General features: G+C 39.7%; 1 protein-coding gene across 1 annotated transcript in view; it reads right to left on the bottom strand.

Annotated features, from left to right (window-relative positions):
- Positions 1–2683: 2683 nt before the first annotated feature.
- Positions 2684–22350, bottom strand: part of LOC125297786 (ethanolamine-phosphate cytidylyltransferase-like) — a 94204-nt gene continuing 74537 nt past the window's right edge. Inside the window, exons 12-13 of the mRNA XM_048248259.1 lie at positions 10727–10815; positions 2684–3791 (exon numbers count right to left, since the gene is read on the bottom strand). Of these exons, the coding sequence (XP_048104216.1) occupies positions 3671–3791; positions 10727–10815 (210 nt within the window). The 3' untranslated portion in view covers positions 2684–3670. The remainder of the gene's footprint in view (positions 3792–10726; positions 10816–22350) is intronic.

Genomic DNA, 22350 nt, shown 5'->3' with positions numbered 1-22350 from the left:
ACGTAGCACTGCTTCTTTTCATTGAAAGCTTCGAAAACACACCATAAATGCTCTAGCAGGCTTCCTGTGCACTGGTTTATGAGTTATGGATCGATGAGCTCTCTCCAATTCATGTGGCTCATCGAAAACACTCGACCTCACACATTCCACAGACAGGTCATGTCTTTTTTAACAATTCTGTCGGAGGGTCATTGAACAATTTCTAGCAGGCAAGGGAGGGTCATGCAACTTTTGACTGAAGTACTCAAAATTCCTCCGGTGGCCCCTTCAATAAATAACGAACAGTCCCTAGATTGCTGCTGGGCTATATGTCTTGGTTCATGTCCGTTAACAACTCATTGCCGTCAAATGCGTAGCCTATCTCGCGGTTGCATCCATTACAAACAAACATGCAATGTGAACGTCTGGGATTGGGAAGAGCATTAAATGCTCTACTGAATAAGCACGAAGTCAAACCTTTAAATGAAAAACACTCCTTAATAATCAAAAAAATAAACCGCTAATGAAGTAAACTTGTGACCATCAAAAATCGTTTATCGCCTGTAACTCCGTGATAACAGGACGTAACAGGAAGGCATTTGGCTGAGCAACGGAAGTTAATATGCTTTATATTTTGTCCAAATGATGTCTATCTATCATCGTTGCACTCGGAGAAAACCAGAATGTTTAATTTGTCCTGCGTTTCTTCTACAGCTGCAAACGGGATTCACTCGCAGTTAACCAAATATTTCTTTATTAGGGCAGGGTAGGCATATTTCTGGCTATTAAATGAATTCTAAACCAGTCTGCTAAAGTCTGTAGTGAAGTCTGTGTAGGGTTTTCCAGGCTCCATTTCTTTTTACGAGACAACCTGCTCACTTGAGCCATTTACCGGTTGTTTGGGTTGTTGCAGCGTCTCACTGGGAAAATACAAATTAAAGTCGCGTGAAGCTGGCCAAGTCGAAGCACTGCCCACTGTAGCTGAAGTAGCTCTTCCATGAATTTTACTGGATCTTTGCCTTTCTCACTGCCCTCCGGAATGTTCACAATTCTGAACATGTGATCTGTTTTCAAGATCATCCACCCGATCTAACAATTCCTGATTTGCTACTTTCAGCGTTTTTATAGTTGTTTCAGCAGTGTTCAAGCGCTCAAAGTTATAGCCTCCATGGAGATGTCCTCTTTTAGAACAGACCTCTGCTTAGCTAGTTCAGTCACAAGTTGAGGCATGGATACCATATCTTCCACCTTGCCACTAGCATTGTCCTCCGCCGTAGCTGAAGGTTTGCTAGCAAGACTAGCCTGCCGTGTCAACAGTGTTTGTTGTGAGGATTTCTGTTTGCCACTCATTTCAGCAGTAACATAAAGCGTAGGCCTAGTAAACATTATCTTGCAAATGTATGATCCCACAAAACCAAAAATTTAAGACTAGGGTGATGTTATAACAGTATAATTTCACAAGTTCACTGGGAGCTCTGTAATGCGTGTCTCACCCCACAACGCCATACCGTAAGTCCCCCTATGAGGCATTTTTTGACTGATGCAACTTATACTCCCGATTGACTTATAGTCCGGAAAAGCTGTATGGCTTCATTCTCCTAACAAAACAACCTTACTTATACTCTTGTCTCCTCCTCCTATTACCTCCTGTCATGACTACATTCTACAGAGGGACCATCGAGAGCATCGTCTCCAGCAGCATCACAGTGTGGGGCGGAAGCTGCACAGATCAGAACAGGAAGACCCTCCAGCGCACTGTTAACACAGCTAAGAGGATCATTGGAGCACCACTCCCCTCCCTGCAGGACATTTACACCACCCGCCTCACCCGCAAAGCACTAATGATTGTCAAGGATACAACCCACCCTGCACACGAACTGTTCAGCCTCCTGCCCTCTGGAAAGCGGTACAGGAGCCTCCTCCCCGCACCACCAGACTGGCAAGTAGCTTCATCCACCAAGCAATCAGGATGCTGAACACTCTACCCACTCTCCCATCACTGTCAGCCCCCCCCCCCACCCCACCAGCCAGCCAAGTAGCTTCATCCACCAAGCAATCAGGATGCTGAACACTCTACCCACTCTCCCATCACTGTCAGCCCCCACCCCACCAGCCAGCCAGCCAGCCAGGAACCTAGGAAACTAGGATCCTGTCTACCCTAACCCCCAACACCACCCTGTGGAACTGCACTGTGACTGCGCAGCCTAACATGTTGCTGCTTCACATCAAGCCTGATATACTTGAAATTACTGCATACTGCATATCAATGTAAATATACAGGTCACACAAGCACAAGTTTAAACTTCATGTAACTGTTAAGACTATATAAATATACAACACAACTACCTCTAATTTTTTTTATATATATGTCCTATATTTCTATTTTGATACATACATGTTCTATATTTCAGTCTTGCACTTTAATTTAATGTTTATTGTCTATGGCTATGTCTATAGTATGTCTATGTCTGTATTTAAAGCATGTCTATGTCTGCATGGGAAAGTAAGAAACGAAATTTCAATTCTTTGTATGACCAGTGCATGTAAAGAAATTGACAATAAAAGCCGACTTGACTCGACTTGACTTGACTTGACTCATTAACCATTCCCTGTCCAGTACTGTAATATCTTATGCATATTGCCAGTCTAACAGAAATAATGTCCGAAGACATGGAAATGACAATGTGACTGTCGAATAACAATGTTGCCAGTAACATTATGATTTTATTCCATTCCCTTACTATGTACCTGTTGCATTTTTATCAGACATTTCATACAATTTCTTTATTATTACGCATAGATCATAATAAAAGAAGCAGTACAACCTTTGCAAGACAAGAGTATCAAACGCCCAACAATTTGTGATTTCATATTTTTTGGGTTAGAGTCAGTGTTTCAGGCATAATAAGAAACATTCATCTACTCTACATGAAAACATAACAGTAAAACTTCAACTTTGTCATAAAATGTAAAAATTTCAAATCTATACATTTATTCAAACAAAATTACCTGAAAACGTGGACAGTTAAAGAGGCGTGTAGTATTATGCAAGTGTTAGGCCACCTTATATGTTTATGTTGTATATGTTTTGCTTTATCAACGTCACAAAGACGACATTTATGCCATTGTCTTCATTAGAATACAACCAAATACAGGAAATATGTAAACAGTACTTAAAAACACCCACAAAAAATGTAGGTGAAGACGCTTTTAATATAACATATGGCTGTGCCTTTCATAATGTACCTGAGCAATGAGCTTGTCCAGCTGTAGCTAATTGATGAGGTATTCGTCTTCTTCCCAGTTCTGACACCAATGTATCATGGCCAGAATCAGCTGGCTCCCTCAACAGTCTCTACCTTGCTAGATTGGTCAATAATGCACAAATGCACAACAAATGTATTGGTTGTCCAATACAAAGGTCATATTTTTGTGCTTGTTAATACTGTATACATATTTGCTGTATCTTATGGCTGTATTGTAATAAGGACAGTGAGAATAAATATATGTGGTCATACTAAAACACTAAATTAAATGGTGGTCTAAGACTCACTCACTCACATATGTCTGAACTACAACGGAGTATAGATGTTTGCCAAAGGCTGAGATATTGAGCAACTGATAGTGGAGTCTGTGGCTTGGTTTCCCTCGTGCTGGTCTGGCTTGGTCTTGTTAAAGCATAAACATTCAACTAAAGTACATCAGCCTGGACTGCGTTCTGTGTTTGTTCTTCCTCTTCTTTGCGGCGCATGGCCTCAATCACTGCCATTTCTTTGGCTTCCTTCTTCTGGTTTCGAGCCTCAAACTGGAGCCTAGTGAAAGTGAATAAACAAAACTGTAAGTAACAACATTTACGTGTGTAGCGGGTAGGACGTAGGCAGCGGGAATTGCGCCTTGATTGAATCAGGTGGTGGCCGCTTGGCGCTACACCTTTAAATCCAGCAAACTTCCGATGTCTAGTGTGTTTCGCTACCCAGACTCTTGGTTCCTTGGACTCTTGGTTGGTTGTACAAGTTGATGTGAGTTCCTCATGCTTGAATGTATTTTAGCCTCCTTGTAAAAACATGGTTGGCATGGATCTGATTTGACTCAGACTATTGCATTGTTTTGTGGCTTGGCCTGGTGTTTGTGCGGTTACTCAGTGCCGTGGTTACGTCCAGCTCCTTGCCTGCTTTTACACATGAGCAAGCTTTTTTATCCTTAGGCACTGGCCGTAATGAATTCACATTCATTCGCGTTCTGTCTATATTACAGTCACCGGTTTAGAGTGTGATCACCACAAACTTGCTGAGTGCTGTTTGTTGTGCCGAGAATATAAGTTCACTGGCTTCCTTTCTCCCTTGTGTGTACGCTTGGTCATATGTATGTAGCAGTGTTGACTCACCACGTCTGTATTATAGGTATAGGTGTATGTACGAGTAAAAACCAGACGGCATAAAGTGATCGCTACATAATTACAACTAAACAAGCTCCTGGCTCGACGCCACGGCCTGCGTTCAAACAGGTTGGTAATGTAGGCTACTTTAGCATCTTGCCCTGTTCCGACTGCTTATACCCAATTGAAGATCTTTGCGGCTTAAGCTCATTGATGCATAGGCTGCAAATTAGGCATAGCTTTGATTTGACCTATATAATTGCTTGTATGATATCGTAGCCATGTTTTCTTTGCAGGAGGACCGTTGTACGCCACCTTGGCCACTGTTTTTCCTGTGCCCTGTTTGTTAGTATTCAGTTGTGTGTGTGAGCGTGTGTGTGGGAGGGAGGCCCACCGTGTTGCCCATCAGTCTCTCCCTTGTGTGTGTTGCTGTATGTTTCATGTTTGTATGTTGTATGTTGTATGTAATGTTTGTATTCTAGGCCATTGGGTTATTGCAATATTCTGGAGGGGTAACAATCTTGTGTGGTCACTGGATTGCTGAGTATAAATGATTTGTGCGTGTGACCTGTTATGTGCCCTATATATTCTGTGTTTGCTTATTGAAACTTGCTGAATCTTTATTGAGTGCTATTTATTCAAACACCTTGATTTTGCACTTTGTTGTCCCCATCCCTGAGTTTTTTGCCCAGAGGCCTGTCTGTTTTTAATGTGTACATCTAACTTGAGAAGAACAAAATAAACTGTTTTTACTTTTATAATACTCCAGTCCCTCTCTCTCCATTTATTGGTATAGCCTGCTTGTAACATCTAAAACTCAGATTTATCAGGTTATCAACCTGTGACTGTTTTAAAAGGCCCCCTAGGGGTCACACATGCAAAATAATTTCATTTCATCTCAAAATCAAAATCTCAGTGTAAATGTCTATATTTTTATGTCCAATGTTATGTAAAACTGAAAATGAGTTCAAACTTTGGTTTGGTAGCAAAATTATGTTAATCGGAGGAGTTTTGAGTAAGACTATTGTTTGCATTACAAACAATTATAGGATTATAAAATGGCAAAATGACGTATAGCTTGTAGCAGCAGGCATGGAGCCACATAAAAATAAATCACAATTTTCAAACCAATGACAGGGCTCAAAATAGCGTTACACTTCAGTTGTTTTGTGGGCAGTGATCGTAATAACAACGTTACAAATAAACAGCGTTACTACCTTTTTTCAGTAACAGGTAAACTAACGAATTGCTGCTTCAACTTTGTTACAACGCCGTTTCTGTTACTGACAATAAAATGTGCCGCGTTACTATCGCCTAATTAAGCTCATTGAAGCTGTTCTCATCCAACCAAGCTCTCTCAGCCACAGGAGCTGCAAAGTTGTTTTTTCATATATTGTTGTTTTTAATATTTTGTCACTAGCAACCTACGTCTGTCCCCTGTCAAATACAGTTGCATTTTCTTACTTTATGAAACTTTGCCAGGTATTTATAGCAGCAGTTTTAGAAAAGCAATAAGCCACTCGAGTCCGTAGGTTATACTGATTCTACAACAGCTAAGGGGGGTTTTAGGCCCTCCGCTAACGTGTCGTGCCTACCAACACCTCTTAGCTGTTGTAGAATCAGAGTAACCTACGGCCTCTCGGGGCTTATTGCTTAATTGTAGTCCTAAAATCATGTTATTTGAGAGTAATATGCTTTCTAATCAGCGTCAACATTATGGCATAGTTGGGGCTAGTGCATCATCATGTAACTTTAGCTAGCTGCATTATTCTGAACTGCTTGCAATATTCTTGTTTGCTTTTGATGTCAGTTGTTTTCATTTGACAATTTCATTTAAAAACCTGTTAGTATATAACCTGTAAGTAAGTTTGTTTTCTAGTACCAATTTGCTTGTTAGGTAAGCATTATATTAGGCAAGTCAGTGTAGCATACCAAAGCTGAATAATGAGTGAAATACAAGAGAAATGTAATTAACTCATTGCCATTCCTAGGGTAAGGCAGTTTGTAACAAACTATTTTAACAAACTATTTTTTAACTTCTAAATGACAAACATCAGACATGCTTGTGCCAACATTTTTTAAGATGGCATGACTTGAAATAGACGATAGCACTCTACTCCACACAATATGTAGTTATAGAAAATATGATGTGAAATCACATATTCTGTCAGAAATGTCATTATTGCATTTCAGCAGTTAGTTACTAGGTGAAATGTGTCAGCCAGTCAATCAGATTTAGGGTATCTAAACCCATGTGTAATAAAATGACTTTTCATACTTCTAAATATTTTGAGTTACTCAGAATGCTTCAATAGTTTAGGCTACTTCTTCATTGTTTATTATTATAGACCAAATAAATCTAAACTATTGTGACTTCATTATTAGTTTTTATGCATACTTTTATGTTGTTGGTGGTAAAGAGAATGTGAATTCTGTCAACATTCTAAATCCCATTTCCTGCATTTTTTCACTGATCACTAAATTTATCATAACTTTTGAAAGGTTAAAGATATTCCAATTCAGTCTTTTTTGTTAAATAGCACACAACTTGCTGAACATGTTATACACACTATATTTTTCTCCATCTTGTAGAGAAATATTATGAAAATTCATTTTTATGTGAATGAAATTAAATTTTGACAAATGTTGGATATACATTTGGAGAGGATTTTCAAAGACTGTTCATGACTATATCAACATTACCATATGTATGTTACATAATTTCATAGAACTGATCCTTCTGATTACAATGGTATGTATATCCCATTGATGGTATGTATTATACTCAAGAAATAAGGTTTTTGTGTGAGGTCATCCAGCACCAAAAATGGAATGTTCGGCACGGACACGAAAGGGTTAAAGTGATCCTCGACCCTTAGCTTGTGGTTGTGCTTGGCCTTTTTGATGCCCCTCTTGTTAGCCCTGGATGAGTTACTGTATAGGGCTAAGCATCACCTGATCTGAAGGCTATGTTGCGTGCCTTCAGTCTCACTGTTCATCTATGGTGATTGGTTCCAGAACGGAGGAGGCGCATAAGTCAATGTCTGCGACGGACTGCATATTAAGAAAACATCTTCATCGATTTGACAACACATGCACAGCATTTAGAAAACGCACAGTAAATTCAGACAACACTACCCATTATAGAAACGCGATGCACATTCACGCAACACAACGGAAGTGTTTCCAGAGTAGGGATGGGCATAATTAATCGACGATCGATAGTTGATCATTAAGAATTTCGTCGATCACGTTAATTTGTTGTCGATTAAACTAATACAGGTTGCGTTACATAGTCTTGAAGCAATTAAATGAATCACTGTGTGGCAGCAATTAAACATTATACCACCCGGGAACAATATTTTAAGTCAAGTCAAGTTTTATTTTTAAAGCACATTTAACATGCACAGAGTGCAACCCAAAGCGCTCGACAAACAAGACACATAACAACAAGACAAAAGATGGAGTGGCGTAGTCGCCAACGTGCCCATGACATCAAGACATGACAAATACATTAAAAAAATAACAAATACAAAAAATGCCGGACGGAGCGGCGTAGTCGCCAGGGTACCCGTGACACCAAGACATACAGCTAAGACAGACAACAAAACAAATAAACAAATAAAAAGTAAACAAAAAAAGAAAAGAAAAAGAAAATAAATTTAAAAAGGGGGAAAAGTGATTAAAATTAGTCCAATTTCCAAACCAGCTGAAAATGTCCAAGGGCAATGATGACCCGTGAAAACTGCGCACAGAGCTGTGTCTTCACAACCGATGCAACGCCAACAAAGTTCTTTAGCAACTGACCAACCCGGTGAATTCACTGGCAGTCTGGAGATAACGTTAACGTTAGGCCTTGTAGATTTCAGTCTGGAGATCACTGGAAGCACAGTCTGAAGTAGTGGGCGATCGTGTAGATCCGCAATTCGGTGGACTTTTAACAGCTCTTCACCGTTAACGTTAGTTTGCAGTTGGCATGGCAGCTCGCAGGTCAGCAACAGCTCAGCCACGGCAGATCTTTCGCAGAGTAGCCTAGGTCCAGCTGTCCTGAGAGATCCCCTCGACCAGACAGTGAAGTGCAGCACCGCTTACGGATGGATGGAAGGATGTCAGAGGCCCAGCTAGGGCAAAAGCTAGCCATAGCAAGCTCCCAATAGACAAACGTCAACGACATCAGCTGACTTAGAAGCAGTAAAAAGGACTAAGAATAACATGAAAACTATCAAAAATAACGTAAATAAATAGGTAAAACATTTAACTAGACAAACCAATACAAAAAAATAAACATGACATACAAAAAATTACGAACATTACATAAAAACAAACAAAAACATGATGCCAGACGGAGCGGCGTCTCGCCAGCGTCCCCGTAACCTAGCAACTTGGTTAATATTTTTATTGGTTAATAATATTTGACGCTATATAGGCTACTCAGTTATCTACGAGCTTCCGTGATTTATGAAGAGTTCACGGTGAAGTGTGGCGTGGGACCATTTTATCATTTAAAAAACGATAACGTTAGTTCACTGCAAACACTGCGATGTAATAATTGCCTACCAGTAGGGCTATCAGTGCACGAGCAATAGAAGACATGGTTTCGATTTAACTCAATGAAATAAGAGCTCTTAATATTTTATATTGTTGGTTGGTTTAATACCTTGTTGTCAATGAAAAGTCGTTGTCCTACACCATGGGTCTCCAACACGTCGCTCTCAAGCTCAGTCGCTTGCCGTACCCTTCTGCTTGCAGGCTGAAGCAGTAGGCCTAAGCTACTACAACACAATTGTTGCCGCGACTGGAGGCATTCCAGCCTACGAATTTAATAAAGTAAATCATGCAATTCAAACTCAATTTAGGCTACTTGGCTACGCAATATGATTTCCATTACAGCACAGCACACTTTTTGAATGAATGAAAGCTGCTGCCTTGTCTCGCAATAAACAGCGGCTGAAAATCTCGACTCTTTCAACTACACAAAATGTAATAGTGAGCAATCAAATACCCCCCAGATTTCAGTGCTCATCAGTCCCAACATTGAGCAATATAATCAAACTGTCCAAAAGTAAATTAAATCCCAAACCAAGCGGAAAATCTTCTGCTTTTGATAGCGGTATGTGCTCCAAACGAAACGCATGTCTCAAAACGCACATAGAAATAAAGGCCTGCTCAATATAGCCTACGTCTGCCCCAAATAAAGCCCTGTGCTTTGCGCAGCCTAAGTAAATAAAATACCCCGGCCATAATTTGAGGATTTACGGCAGTTATTTCTTTACGAGGCTTTGTTAAATAGCCTAATTAATTGTTATAGGCTAATCTCTCACCCTCTTTCTCGACTCCCTGCCTTGGATAGTTTTGAGAAAGAATGAGAGAGAATGTTTTGACAAAACCTGTCAGCTCTAAGCATTATTATGTTTTTGGTTAAGTTATTGTTTAACATGATTCTTTTTTATAATTTATTATTTTGGAACAAACGAGGGTCTCTGTTTAATCTGAACTCTGGCTCGCATTCCGCTGCTTTAGAGCACGCAGCGCAGCACTTAATATCTTATATATCGTTTAGCCTAACCGAACGTCCAGTTTAACTGCCACAAGTTATTCTTCTTGTGATAAAGATCTCATCGAGGAAAAACACGCTGTATTTTTGTATTTTCATTGCATTTTTAAATTTATAAAAAGTTAAATAAATAATTAAAATTTAATATAGGCCTAGAAATATTAATGATTATTCGATAGTCGATCGTTAATTCTCCCGACGATCGACTAAGAAAATTTAATCGAATGCCCATCCCTATTCCAGAGGATACTTAAAAGTGATGAACACATCTGGATACAGCTTAGTGCAAATTAATTAAATGGGCATGTTACATGCACACTTGAGGCCAAAAATGTCTACAGCAAGTATTCTGGAAGGTTGTTGTAATTTATTTAATAACATGCACAGATCACTTTTGATCACGCTACCTGCTAGTTTCTTTGTTTACCTCTCCCTCTAATTTAAGTAAGCTAGTTGAACTGCATTATTCTTTATCCTGCACTGCCACCTACTGTTACAAAAGGCAAATGTAACTGTGTTGGTTTTAATATCTTAATGGCATTCACTTACGTTTGAGCTCATTTGCTCATGTCCAGATGTGTCCATTACTTTTAAATATTGTCCAGAAACACTTCTGTTGTGTTGTGTGGATATGCACGTTTTCCAAATGCTGCGTATGCATTGTCAAATCAATGAAAATGACTTTAAAAAAAAAATGTTTGTGCTTTGTCAATTTGCAATTTGCATGTATTTTCTTAATATGAAGGGTGATTAGATTGCATGTTCTGGGTATCTTCGTCATATGGAGAGGTGTGTAGCAGTAGGGAGGCATCACTTACCTGTTTTCAATTATTCTCTGAACAATATCATCTGTAGTTAAGCCATTGCCACTATCCACTGTCCGGAATATTCCCCTTTTTTTTGGCTCCTGTGTGAGGAAGGAAAGGGTTGCATTAAGTAAAGTAATTTTTTTCTGTGGTGAAACCTTTTCCATGTTCAAGTAAGGCATTTAATTACACTGTAACTGGATTGTTGACGTGATATGGTATTTCCATAGTGATATGGAAATGTGTTGACGTGATATGGCATTTTATAGGGCTCTTTCTGTCACACCAAAGGACATTTAAGTTTTTGTGTATCAGTTAGTTCAGCTAGTGTTAAGGCCCATTCACACCAAGAACGATAACGATAACTATAACTATAACCATAACGATAAAAGAGTTCACACTGAACAACGATAAACAAAGTCTCTCATTGTGTTAATAAATGTGAGGGCTAAAATTCGATGGGTTCTGATTGGCTATTAGCATTTTATTGTTTTATCGAAAATCGCTCTGAAAGTGATCCCCAACAATATCGTTCTTCATGTCGTTATCGTTATAGTTTATGTGTGAACGTCGTCATTCGTATTAACGAGAACGATATTTATTTATAGTTATCGTTATCGTTATCGTTTTTGGTGTGAATGGGCCTTTAGCATGGTCATTATCATTAGCAGTTGGTAATGGGCTCCTTTAACTAAATGTAGTACATGTATGGAAGCCCATTTCCGCCGTGTAAAAGAAAAAGAATGCAGGTCACAACTCATTATTTTCACATCTCATTATTTACAGATAGTATCTGATTATTTTGAGATAACATTTTGATATTTTGAGATAACTTGTCATTATTCTGAGATATTATCCAAAATTTCGATATTTCCATGATATGAAATGTTTGCGCCGCCACCTCCCTCTGAGATTGCAAATGCACCCTCTTACCACTATACTCTACTGCCAATAGTCAGTTGGATGAATGAAGTTACCAGCGAGACTTGCAACGAATGGCTGTGTAGCCTAAATAGTAGTGAATAGTCAGCTGGAGAAGTTAATGAAGTTACCAGTGAGAGGGGAGTAAGGGTGTTTATTGACCAACAGAGTAGCGTAGTAATATAGGGCATTAAAATATATTTTACACATTTCAATAATGAGCGTTACAATGCATTTTAACAGCAATGCTTTTTATACAAATTTATACAAATTTGCCAACAACACCATGAGATCTGCAGAGGAGAAAAATTCTGGATCTGTGAAAACAATATGCTTTTGTCACATGTGATGCACAATCTAGACATGGCAGAAAGCGATGCACCCACGGATATCACCACTAGGGCTGGGCGATAAAACGATAACGATATGTATCGCAATAGACATGTAATGACATCAATAAAAAATATGTTCGATAGAACATTCGATATTTAATAGCAACACACACCTCCCGCCTTATGTTGTCCATAAATAAATAGGCTAAATATATCTTGCATTGTAGCTAGTATATGCAACTCTACCAGAGTAGGCATAGAAGTAGGCCTACCTCAACACAGACTCTCAATGAGTCCTTGCCCCGTGCACTCTCTCTCTCTCCCTCTCAACAGGCGCATCCCTCTCAGCATGCACATGTAATCCAAACATTCACAATCGTGCAAAACGACTGGCTAAATTGATTATATTTCACAAAGCACAAAATTCCAATGACCTCACTTCCTGTTGGGTGTAGCTAATGCAGTGTACAATGAAAATTGTTTAACTTGGGGTGTTACACACACCTACCAAAGTTTATGCATGTAGGTGAAATGCCATTTTTAACCAAAGCGACTAACAACATGGTAAACAGTTTAAGATTAGCAATAGCAATATTGCGACAAGTGTTATTACTGAATAAAACAGATGATAGAGCCGAGTACAATGTAAAATCTCAATTGTACTCTTTACCACTAGTTGGCAGACATCCAGAGCTTCAATTCAAGCTCATGTTTGTTTCTGAAAGTTTTCAGGAAGTACGCGAAAAACACACAAAGACGTGCATATCCTCCATAACGCGGAAGTGATGTGAGCCACAGTTTTGCACAAATTGAAGCAGAAATACACCAAATGTTGAAAAGAAGTTCACATGTGATAAAGTCTTGGGTCTGTTATTTACCTATTCTAATTCTGAAGGAGAATATCTGCCTTTTGGAGAATATGATCGATTGTCTATTGACAGTAATTAACGGTACGTCTGTGAATGGAGGTGCGTCTTTGCAACAGTGTCCACTAAGCATACCATGCTTATTTTGACCCTCTGCCCAACATAGCTGAAGGTGCCAGTGGTAATAGTGATAATAGTGTCCGTAATGGACATGATACAGACAGCAGGGGTTGTAGAAGTAGGGCTCTGAAGAACTACAAAGTCACCTGCGATAGGAACTGATTTGACCTGGCTACTTTATTGTATAGTAGCATAGGGTTTGTGGTTATAACAATAGTTTACTATTGTTGGTTTACATGTGATTGTTTTCCTGTTCATTTGTTATGTGGGTGAAATGACAAAAAATAAATGAAAACTGCTTAAATGTTATGATGTCATAATATGCAAATTAGATGAGTAAAAGTACTAGACCCTATGCAAGTCCTCTGCTCAGTCATCAGTAATAATTCTACTAGATTTATCTGCAGCCTTTGATGCTGTTAACCATGACATTCTCCTTTCTATACTATCTGAACTGGGAATTTCTGGAAAAACTCTTGACTGGTTTGAATCTTACCTTAAAGGGCGTTCTTTCAACGTGTCCTGGCAGGGACAGGTATCTAAGTCTCATGACCTCACCACAGGTGTGCCTCAGGGATCAGTATTAGGACCCTTGCTTTTCTCTATTTACACCACTTCTGCACTTTTTCCAAAAAATGTTTTTGCACAAATAAGAAGTACATACAAGGATACAAGGATACAAGGAAGTTTATAGTCACATGCATATAGTTACTGGAAGTAAGAAATGCAGTGAAATTATGTCTGGTGTCACTAGCCTATTTGTGCATTTATAGGGGGGGGAGAAGTGCAGTAGAAGAGGGGTTTAGTAGATTAAGTGGCAAGGGCTGCATAAGAAAGGTGGGGGAGGATTGGGATTGGGGGGACCAACAAGGAGCACCCAAGAGCAACAGGGGCAAGGAAAAACTCCCTTACAAAGGAAGAAACCTTGGGCAGATCCACGGCTCAAGGGGCTAACCCAACTGCCAGGGGTCTTGGTGTGTGTGTTGGGGGGATGACAAGGGATAGTGTGCTGTGTATGTGGGGAGAGGGCAGTGTGCAATATGTGTGTTGGAGAAGCTTCCTCATGAGACAATGTGCTGTGTATTGGGGCATGTACTGCAAGTATGGTGAAGGGACTTACTATTGCAAGCAGAGTACTGTATGTATGATGTATGTGAGTGATGACAGTGAAGATGTGTGTGTGGGCGGGAGGGGAGTGGAGCAGTGACTGTGCATGGTCTGCTCTTCAATCTGTTCATGGGGGGCCTTACAATAAAGCAATTTATGTGTACATTTAGTGACCGTACACCAACAAGGATTCCCGGGACACTGAAAGACCAGGGTACACGAAACTTGGTGGGCATGTAACCCCACATGGATAGCATGGAACCATCATTTTTCGTTTGGATCTGTAGCCCCCCGCTGTACTGGACCCCGAAAAGGAGGGTAGGGCAGACACAGTTTTCTGTGAATATCTTGAGAACCGTGAGGGCCTAGGGATGACCAATTTTTTGCCTCCAGGGTCATGTTAACCCATTCCATGTGCACACATGTGCATAAACAGATACACACGCACACACATACATTCACAGTAATCATATCATTATGACACATACTCACACAGTAGACATATGTACGCATGCATGCACATGCACAAACACACATACGCAGGCAAACACACAAGCACGCACGCACACACACACACACACACACACACATAAACATAAACGTGTACACGCACACATGCACACAATTCAAGAATTTCTCAGAATTATGAACAGGCAAGATGGGGGTGGGGTTGTATAAAATGAATTTTACATGTGAAATCTATGAACTAATCATGGGAGGAGGAGATCGCAGGAGATTTTATGTGGGTCGCCAGCATAGTCACAATTTATGTTGTGTAGGCTAATAGCTTATAGCCTACCATTCAGCCAGGGAAGCTATTCTTTTAGGATCTAGTTCATTTACTACCACAGTCTAGTGGTGTCATGTTTTTTGTCATAACTCAATCTGTGCATTTTTGCATGTAGTATAGTTGCACAAACAATACCAGATACCAGCTCTTCAGCTTGGCCGAATAAAAACTAAAATGTGTCATTTAAAATCTCAAAGACCGCGCTGTCAACAACGAAGCAAACATCCATAGACCGGATTATGCTATTGATAGTTTTGATTGTAGATGCACTCTTTAGCAGCCTCCTCACATTCCTCCTTAGTTCTGATTTAAAATGCACAACAGTGCATCAGATTAGGGTACCTTTTAAATGGACATTTTAAACGCTGTTTTCCTGACCTTTTCCGTCTCACGAACTCCACTACAGTAAGGCGCATTATCGTTGATCTTTCTGTATTCTTCACCTATTGCGCAAAAGCCTCTTGTTCTGATATTGATTCATTTCAGTCTTACAACATAGCCTATCACAACACCAATACAGCCTTAGCACAAACAATCACAATTTTAAAAATGCGGATTTAAATTCCAAATAAAGAAACCTCCACAATTAGGCTACAATATAACGACGAGTTATTTGCATATGTTTACATCGGAATCGACGTCCACGGTGGTATGGATCCAAATGTCTGCAACACAACGTAGACTAACATCTCTGTTTAGAAATTGAGGAACAACTTATTATGCTGAGAGTGACTCATAGCATGCGAGAAGATCCCCAAACTCTCGGATGCGCATTAAAACTGATCTTTTCTGATCTTTACTGATCCATTGTAGAATGGTTTGAAGGGGCCCAACATAGAAAAGTTTGAGAAGCCAGGGCCTAAAACATCAACAATTTGGGCAGTATTTGGTGGTTGCATGTTAGATCTGAAGTGAATTGGGTAGCGATGGTCTGTCGTTTTTAAAAAGTGGGTCCCCAGAAAAAAAGTTTGGGAAACACTGGTCTAGCAGATACCAGTGAGAATTGAGTGTGGCTAATGCAATTTAGTGAGACAGTTAGAATCATATAGGCCTTTCAGCGTGACTTATTTTTGTGGAAAAAATGTGCTGGACTGGGCAGCGGTCATATTTTGTACCGCTCTGCGGTACATCTAGTTAACATCTCATTTATTTTATTAGAGGGGATGCATCCCCTCTATTGACATCCGGTGGCTTATTATTATTATTATTAGAGGGGATGCATCCCCTCTATTGAAATCCGATGGCTTCTTCTTATTATTATTATATTATTCTTTTTAACTATTTTGTGCGCACTATTCAGCTTGAACCGCTTAACGTACAAACTTGGTTGAGTTTCATTTTTGAGAAGTTCATACTTTTTGAGATATTTAAATGTAATGCAATTAAATGTGTATTTTTTCCCTATAGACTTGAATAAAGGGTGATTTGTAGGGCATCTAAGCAACAAGCATGTTTGAGGGAAATGGCCACTAAAAGGCAGATTTGAGCAACCCGTGGAGCCATGCAGCTCGGAATCAAGCAGGGGAAAGACAACCAATGGGGGATCTGTTTGGAGACATCTACACAGGAGTGAATGACGTCGAAAGCAACCTCTTACAAGAGAACAATCTAGCCTAGGCTAAGTGTCGGTTACGTTCAAAAAAAAAAAAAACACACATGGCCTGTTATCAAGTAAGTCAATTTAAAGTTTCATTATTGAACAGTTGTCTATAATGGATCGAATCATTATGTGAAATAATTTTGGAATTTTGAATAGCCTAAATCATAAATGCAGCCCTGTTGTAGACTGCGACAGACACTGGTAAAGAGGGTATTTTTGCCTAATTCTTTGGGTGCTGATTCTGAATATCATATTTACTTAGCTGATTTTTTAGTTTTAAACCTGCTAATTAGCATGTGCGGCCTAAAACTGGCCTCCATAGGCAACATAGAATGGGCGAATAGGGTAAAAATCCTTGATATTCTTATGAAACTTTACTAGTTGATTATTTATGTAAAGACAATATTTTTTTGCATTACAAGTTTTCTGAAAATATATGTTTATGGATGTAATTTAACAATATCTCATTAATGATGCACTAATTTGCATACATTTCAATTACAGACATCTGAATATTGGATAGTTAACATGCCTTCAGAACTTTTTCTGGATTCAGAGCCTTAAAACAATGGCTTGTTCAAGCGCCAGTCCTAGGTTATGCCGATTTCAGTCGTCCCTTTATCTTAGAGACGGATGCAAGCCATGCAGGATTGGGGGCAGTTCTGTCACAGGAGAAGGATAGGTTACGGCGACCAATAGCCTTTGCTAGCCAGGGCTTGCGGCCGAGAAACATGTCAAATTATAGTGCCATGAAACTCAAACTCCTTGCAGTCAAGTGGGCAATCACAGCTGCAGTCAGCGAAACTGGGCGCTCTGGAACATTGTTGGGTTTCTCAGCTTGCCCTCTTCATTACAACATCAAATATCGTCCTGGGACAGCTAATCGCGATGCCGATACCCTTTATAGGCTTCCCACAAGCCCCACTAACACTTTGCGATCTGTGTCATACGGCCTGGACGTCCCCCTGCCGCTTGCCATAGCCAACATGCAAGCCTCGAGTGCACCTATCCAAGACTCTTGGATGACAGAATCTTGTATGGTGGACACCATCCCTGGTCGAACCAAAAGAGACCTGAAAGTCTTGCAAGGGACTGATCCCTGTATTTCCCTGTATTTCCGCTCCACAAAACGAACAAATATCTTAATTTGCTGTCTACGTTATTGTCAGTGTTGGGGGTAACGCAACTACGCAAATCAAAACAGTGTCTTGTGCAAGAACTGTTCATGCAGACTACAACTGGTGCGGTGTAGCCTACACAACTTTGTTCAAAATTGATGCATTCAAGTTAACTTTGCAAAGTTAGTGTTATAGCCTACTTATCACAACGTTGTCAATCGCAAACGCTAATTTATTCTTACGTCTCTATACGGAACTACCTGCTTCATTTTCAGAGGACGAAGAGAAAGCACCTTTTTGATAATTGAGCCAGTAGAGAAATAACTGTTCAGAATTAATCTGTAGCCTTGGGTAAGCTTCTGCAGAAAACAATGTTGTTGGCGATTTAATACTATCTAGCGACGTTTTTAACAGGCTACGCAATAGAGGCTTAGACAACTATAACCCACGTTTTGGTTTCGTAAATTAATTTCCCCTACTTCTTGACTGCAATGTAGTCAATTGACTGCTTGACATGTCATTTTTATTTTTCTGTACAATAAACAAATACACCTGCATTATGCCGCAGAATTACATTCATATTTGGCTGACTTCTGCAGACACGCAAAAAAACACTGCTACTTCCTTCCCCATATTCCACTGATCACACATCAGGGGTGCATTTCCCAAAAGCTAACTACGCTTAACCCAGATTCAAACTCTTGGACAGGGGACTAATAACTGCTGCGCAACGGCAGCTGTCATCAGCTGGCCTTAACGCACTGCGCCACAGAATTGACGGTGTGTATGGGTGAATAGGGGATAAATAACATTAGCAATAGAGTACACAACTGACTAAGGTAGTCCATCATTACTGTAAGTCTCTGTTATGTGCAGGTGTGCCCGTTCACATACTACTAAACGTCATTAACCACCTTAGTCCAGACTACTGAAGTTTGGAAACTATCAAGGTCCAAACTTACAAAGTACTATGTAAGTATGACAGTTTTGGGAAACAGTCGTAACTTACATGTTGGTTAGTTGAACGATGCATCGTACCACGTTAGTAAAAAGCTAATCTCCGTAGTTGTACGGGAAACGCACCCCAAATCAGTTTGTAGGCCATTAGCAATCTGTTTATTTAATTTTATGAAGCCTATACAGTAGATCACCTGCCACATTCTCACTTGCAATAGAAAGAGGCAATAGCCATTGGTCAAGTATACAGTATAAAGCAATTAAGATAGTAGCCTATACAAAAAGTACTTCATACTATCATAAAAATTTGTTAAAACAAATAGCAATTTGCAACTTGACAAAACACTGGATTAAATATCGTAGGCACAGGAGAAAACTTGTACATCCATTGGCTCGTGGGGAGAACATGCCAGTTGCCTCTCCCTTCAGTGCTATGACTCCTCCTCCTGGACAATAGGCCAGAGGTGGAGAGGTGGAAAGGTGAGTTGTTGGGGACAGGGCCGGATTAACAATTCATAGAAACACACGCACACACGCACACACACACCATGACACAGAGCATTTCCAATTCAAAAGGGAAAGCACTGCTCATTGCAAAATGCAGAATGCAGAACCTTTAAAGGTAAACAGGCCTATAACTTGACTAAAACCGACCTATAACTTGACTAAAACCGTGCAAAACTGGAGGTACACCTGTTATTATCTGAGCAGTCTCATGTATGTCCTCATTTTGCGAATGCGAGGACGATATGAGCCTGTTGCATTTCGTTAGATGTCCGAGTCACGCATAATGTTTGAAAACCACTGGCTCGTAATCACAATAATTTAACACACGACAGTTGGATACTTCATCATGTTCCCATGCCTACATTTTGGTGAGTAGCATAGAGATTGTTAAAAACAATAAAGTATGGCTCTCCATTTGGGACATCGAAAACTTTTATTTTTAATAGGGTAGACTACCGTCGGAGATGCTGACTTGCAAAGGCCTCGGGATAACACGTTATCTCCACTATCAGTCAATGCCCCCTTGATCAAAGTGGGGAATGAAAGAAAATGTTTGAGAACCACTAGCTTAACAAGTTACCTGGAGTCCAGAACACACATAATATTGCAACAGAAAGTTGCTTTTACAATCAACTACTATTTGTTCCAACAGCATTCAAACAAAGCCTTTATAAAAGTGAAAAAAAAAATATTCCATAAGAAGTAAAATAGACGTGCAGACGTGACACCGCTAAATTCTCAGCTTGTTTATACCCCACACTGAACGCGTAAGACCCATCACTGTGTGGTGCGGTAGCCTCTGGGATTTAAGTCAAGCAATATAACCATACAAATGCGCGGCCTGCTCACTCATTGTTTCAAAAGGAGTAATTTCGGCTTTGTCTGAACTGGCCATTGTAGGCTACGTAAAAATAAACAAGTATCCCCCATCAAATGATATCGGCAAATGTTTGTTTTCCAAAGTAAGAATTTCACTTCACCATGCACCTTCAACAATGAAAAGCTCATTACACTTATGTTACTGTTAAACGTAACTGGTATCATTAAGCTGTACATCCTACAGCTTAAATTATGTAAACTTCCCACAACTTCAATATTTGACAACATATCATGAATGGTACAGTACTTCAAGTATATGTTTTTTTGATAGATTGCTGCTGGGCTATATGTCTTGGTTCATGTCTGTTAACAACTCATTGCCGTCAAGCGCGTATCTCGCGGTTGCATCAATTACAAACAAACTTGCAATGTGAACGTCTGGGATTGGGGAGAGCACAAAATGCTCTACTAAATAAGCACAAAGTCAAACCTTTAAATGAAAAACACTCTTTAATAATAAAAAAAATAAACCGCTAATTAGGGCTGGGCGATATGGACAAAAACTCATATCCCGATATATTCAGGTTGAATATCGATATACGATATATATCCCGATATTTTTTCCGCAAAGTTAGAGCTGTAAAATGAAATGTTCAGTCAAATATGAGTACCGTATTTTCCGGACCATAAGTCGCACTTTTTTTCATAGTTTGGCTGGCCCTGCGACTTATAGTCAGGTGCGACTTATATATGAAAAAATATATAATTGAACATGCTTTTAAATGTTAATTCATATTAACTGACATGAACCCTACATGAAACATTACTGTCTAGCCGCGAGAGAGCGCTCTCAAATGCACAAGTTCTGTGCACTTTCAGTCAGAGATTAGTGGTTGCGCTATGCCTGAAATACACGTGCATACAGTACCTAAATCCTCAAATTACCGGTATGGCCAGGATTCTGTTTGGGCCTCAGATTCGGAGAAATAAAAGGCCAGTAATAGTTTTGTTTCAATTTAATTCATAAAAGAGCTCTTCTTAATATTCTATATTGTTGGTTGGTTTAATATTGTTGCCAATGAAAAGTCATTGTCTTACACCATGAGTCTCTGACACGTTGCTCTCAAGCTACCAGTTGCATGCCGCCCCAGCTTGCCAGAGGCTGAAGCAGTAACCTACATTTAAACACAATTGTTGCTGCCAGGCATCAGCCTACGAATTTTATAACAAAGTAAATCATGCTTAACTCATTGAATGCCAAGCTGTTTTCGGAAGCTTTGTCCTAGAGTGCCAGCAATCTAGACCATTGTTGATGATTTTTGTACAGCCACAGCATATTCTGTGTTATAGCTATGAATACATACAATGGCTCGTTTAAAAGGTGAGACTTTAAGTTTTCAGTGGGTGCAAACCGTGTATTTCTACACGCCTCTGTTCCTGAGAAATCCCAAGCTAAACAGTGGCTAGTTTTCATCAAAATCGCTGTTTTTTTTCTAGAAATGGAGATACAGTGTAAAACGTCTTTCATGAAATATGAAGTGTTGCCTGTAAACTTTCCGGGAAGTGATCAGCGAGACCTGGCGAGACTGCCACCTAGTGATAGACCCACGAAAATGGCCTGGTTTTGAGCTGACATGCAAGCGTCACTGATTCGCAGTGGTGGAGGAAGTACTGAAACTCAGTACTTAAGTAAAAGTACAAATAAGCAGAGAAATATTTACTTTAGTAAAAGTAAAAGTACCACAATGCCAACCCTACTTAAGTAAAAGTAAAAAGTACCTGATTTTAAATGTACTTTAAGTATTAAAAGTAAAAGTACTAGCATAATGATTTATTATCTTAATATAGGCCTATTATAATAAAAAAAAATCAGTAGCCTATGAGGTGTGGCATTTTAATAAAGCTAGTTTTAGGTTATAATAGGCTAGATAGTTGTAAGCTGATGTAATTGTGCTTACCATCCGTGGCCCAGTTTACATTCTGACTTACAATTCTGGAGACTAATTCTGGTTATCTAGGATCATTCAGCAAAACACGAGAGCCTGAAGGTTATCGGGGTAGACAAAGGAAACGTCCGGTGGATCATAATGCAAATTCTGCCGGTCCAGATTGAACAGAAAAGTTGTTGAGAAAGGTGTCTTTATGATAAGGTTCAGTTTAACTTGCGCAGATGCCCATAAACATTGAATGAGCGCTCACTTTACTACCCCCCAAATGTAGGCTATGCCTCTTTATTTGATCACACAATTAAGAAATATTTTAATCTGGAACATGTTTAGTTTTTTCGGACAGCGGTTCTATAGTCTACCATTCATTTGTGCCGCAAATGATCAGAGGTGTGACAGACGCATGGGCATAGCCTGTAGCTTCACTGCTCCGCGGACTGCAATCTCATCGGAGAGGAGGCCCTAACGCTGCAGATAATAGACAGAGAAAGGCAAGCATATGCTTGGGGCACAGAACACAGTTGCATGTCCAGTATAGCCATGGTTCTGGTGA

This window comes from Alosa alosa, chromosome 7 (genome assembly GCF_017589495.1).
Source record: "Alosa alosa isolate M-15738 ecotype Scorff River chromosome 7, AALO_Geno_1.1, whole genome shotgun sequence".
NCBI lineage: Eukaryota > Metazoa > Chordata > Actinopteri > Clupeiformes > Clupeidae > Alosa > Alosa alosa.
Note: the sequence above shows the minus strand (reverse complement) of the source record. Positions and strands in the feature narration are given on the sequence as shown.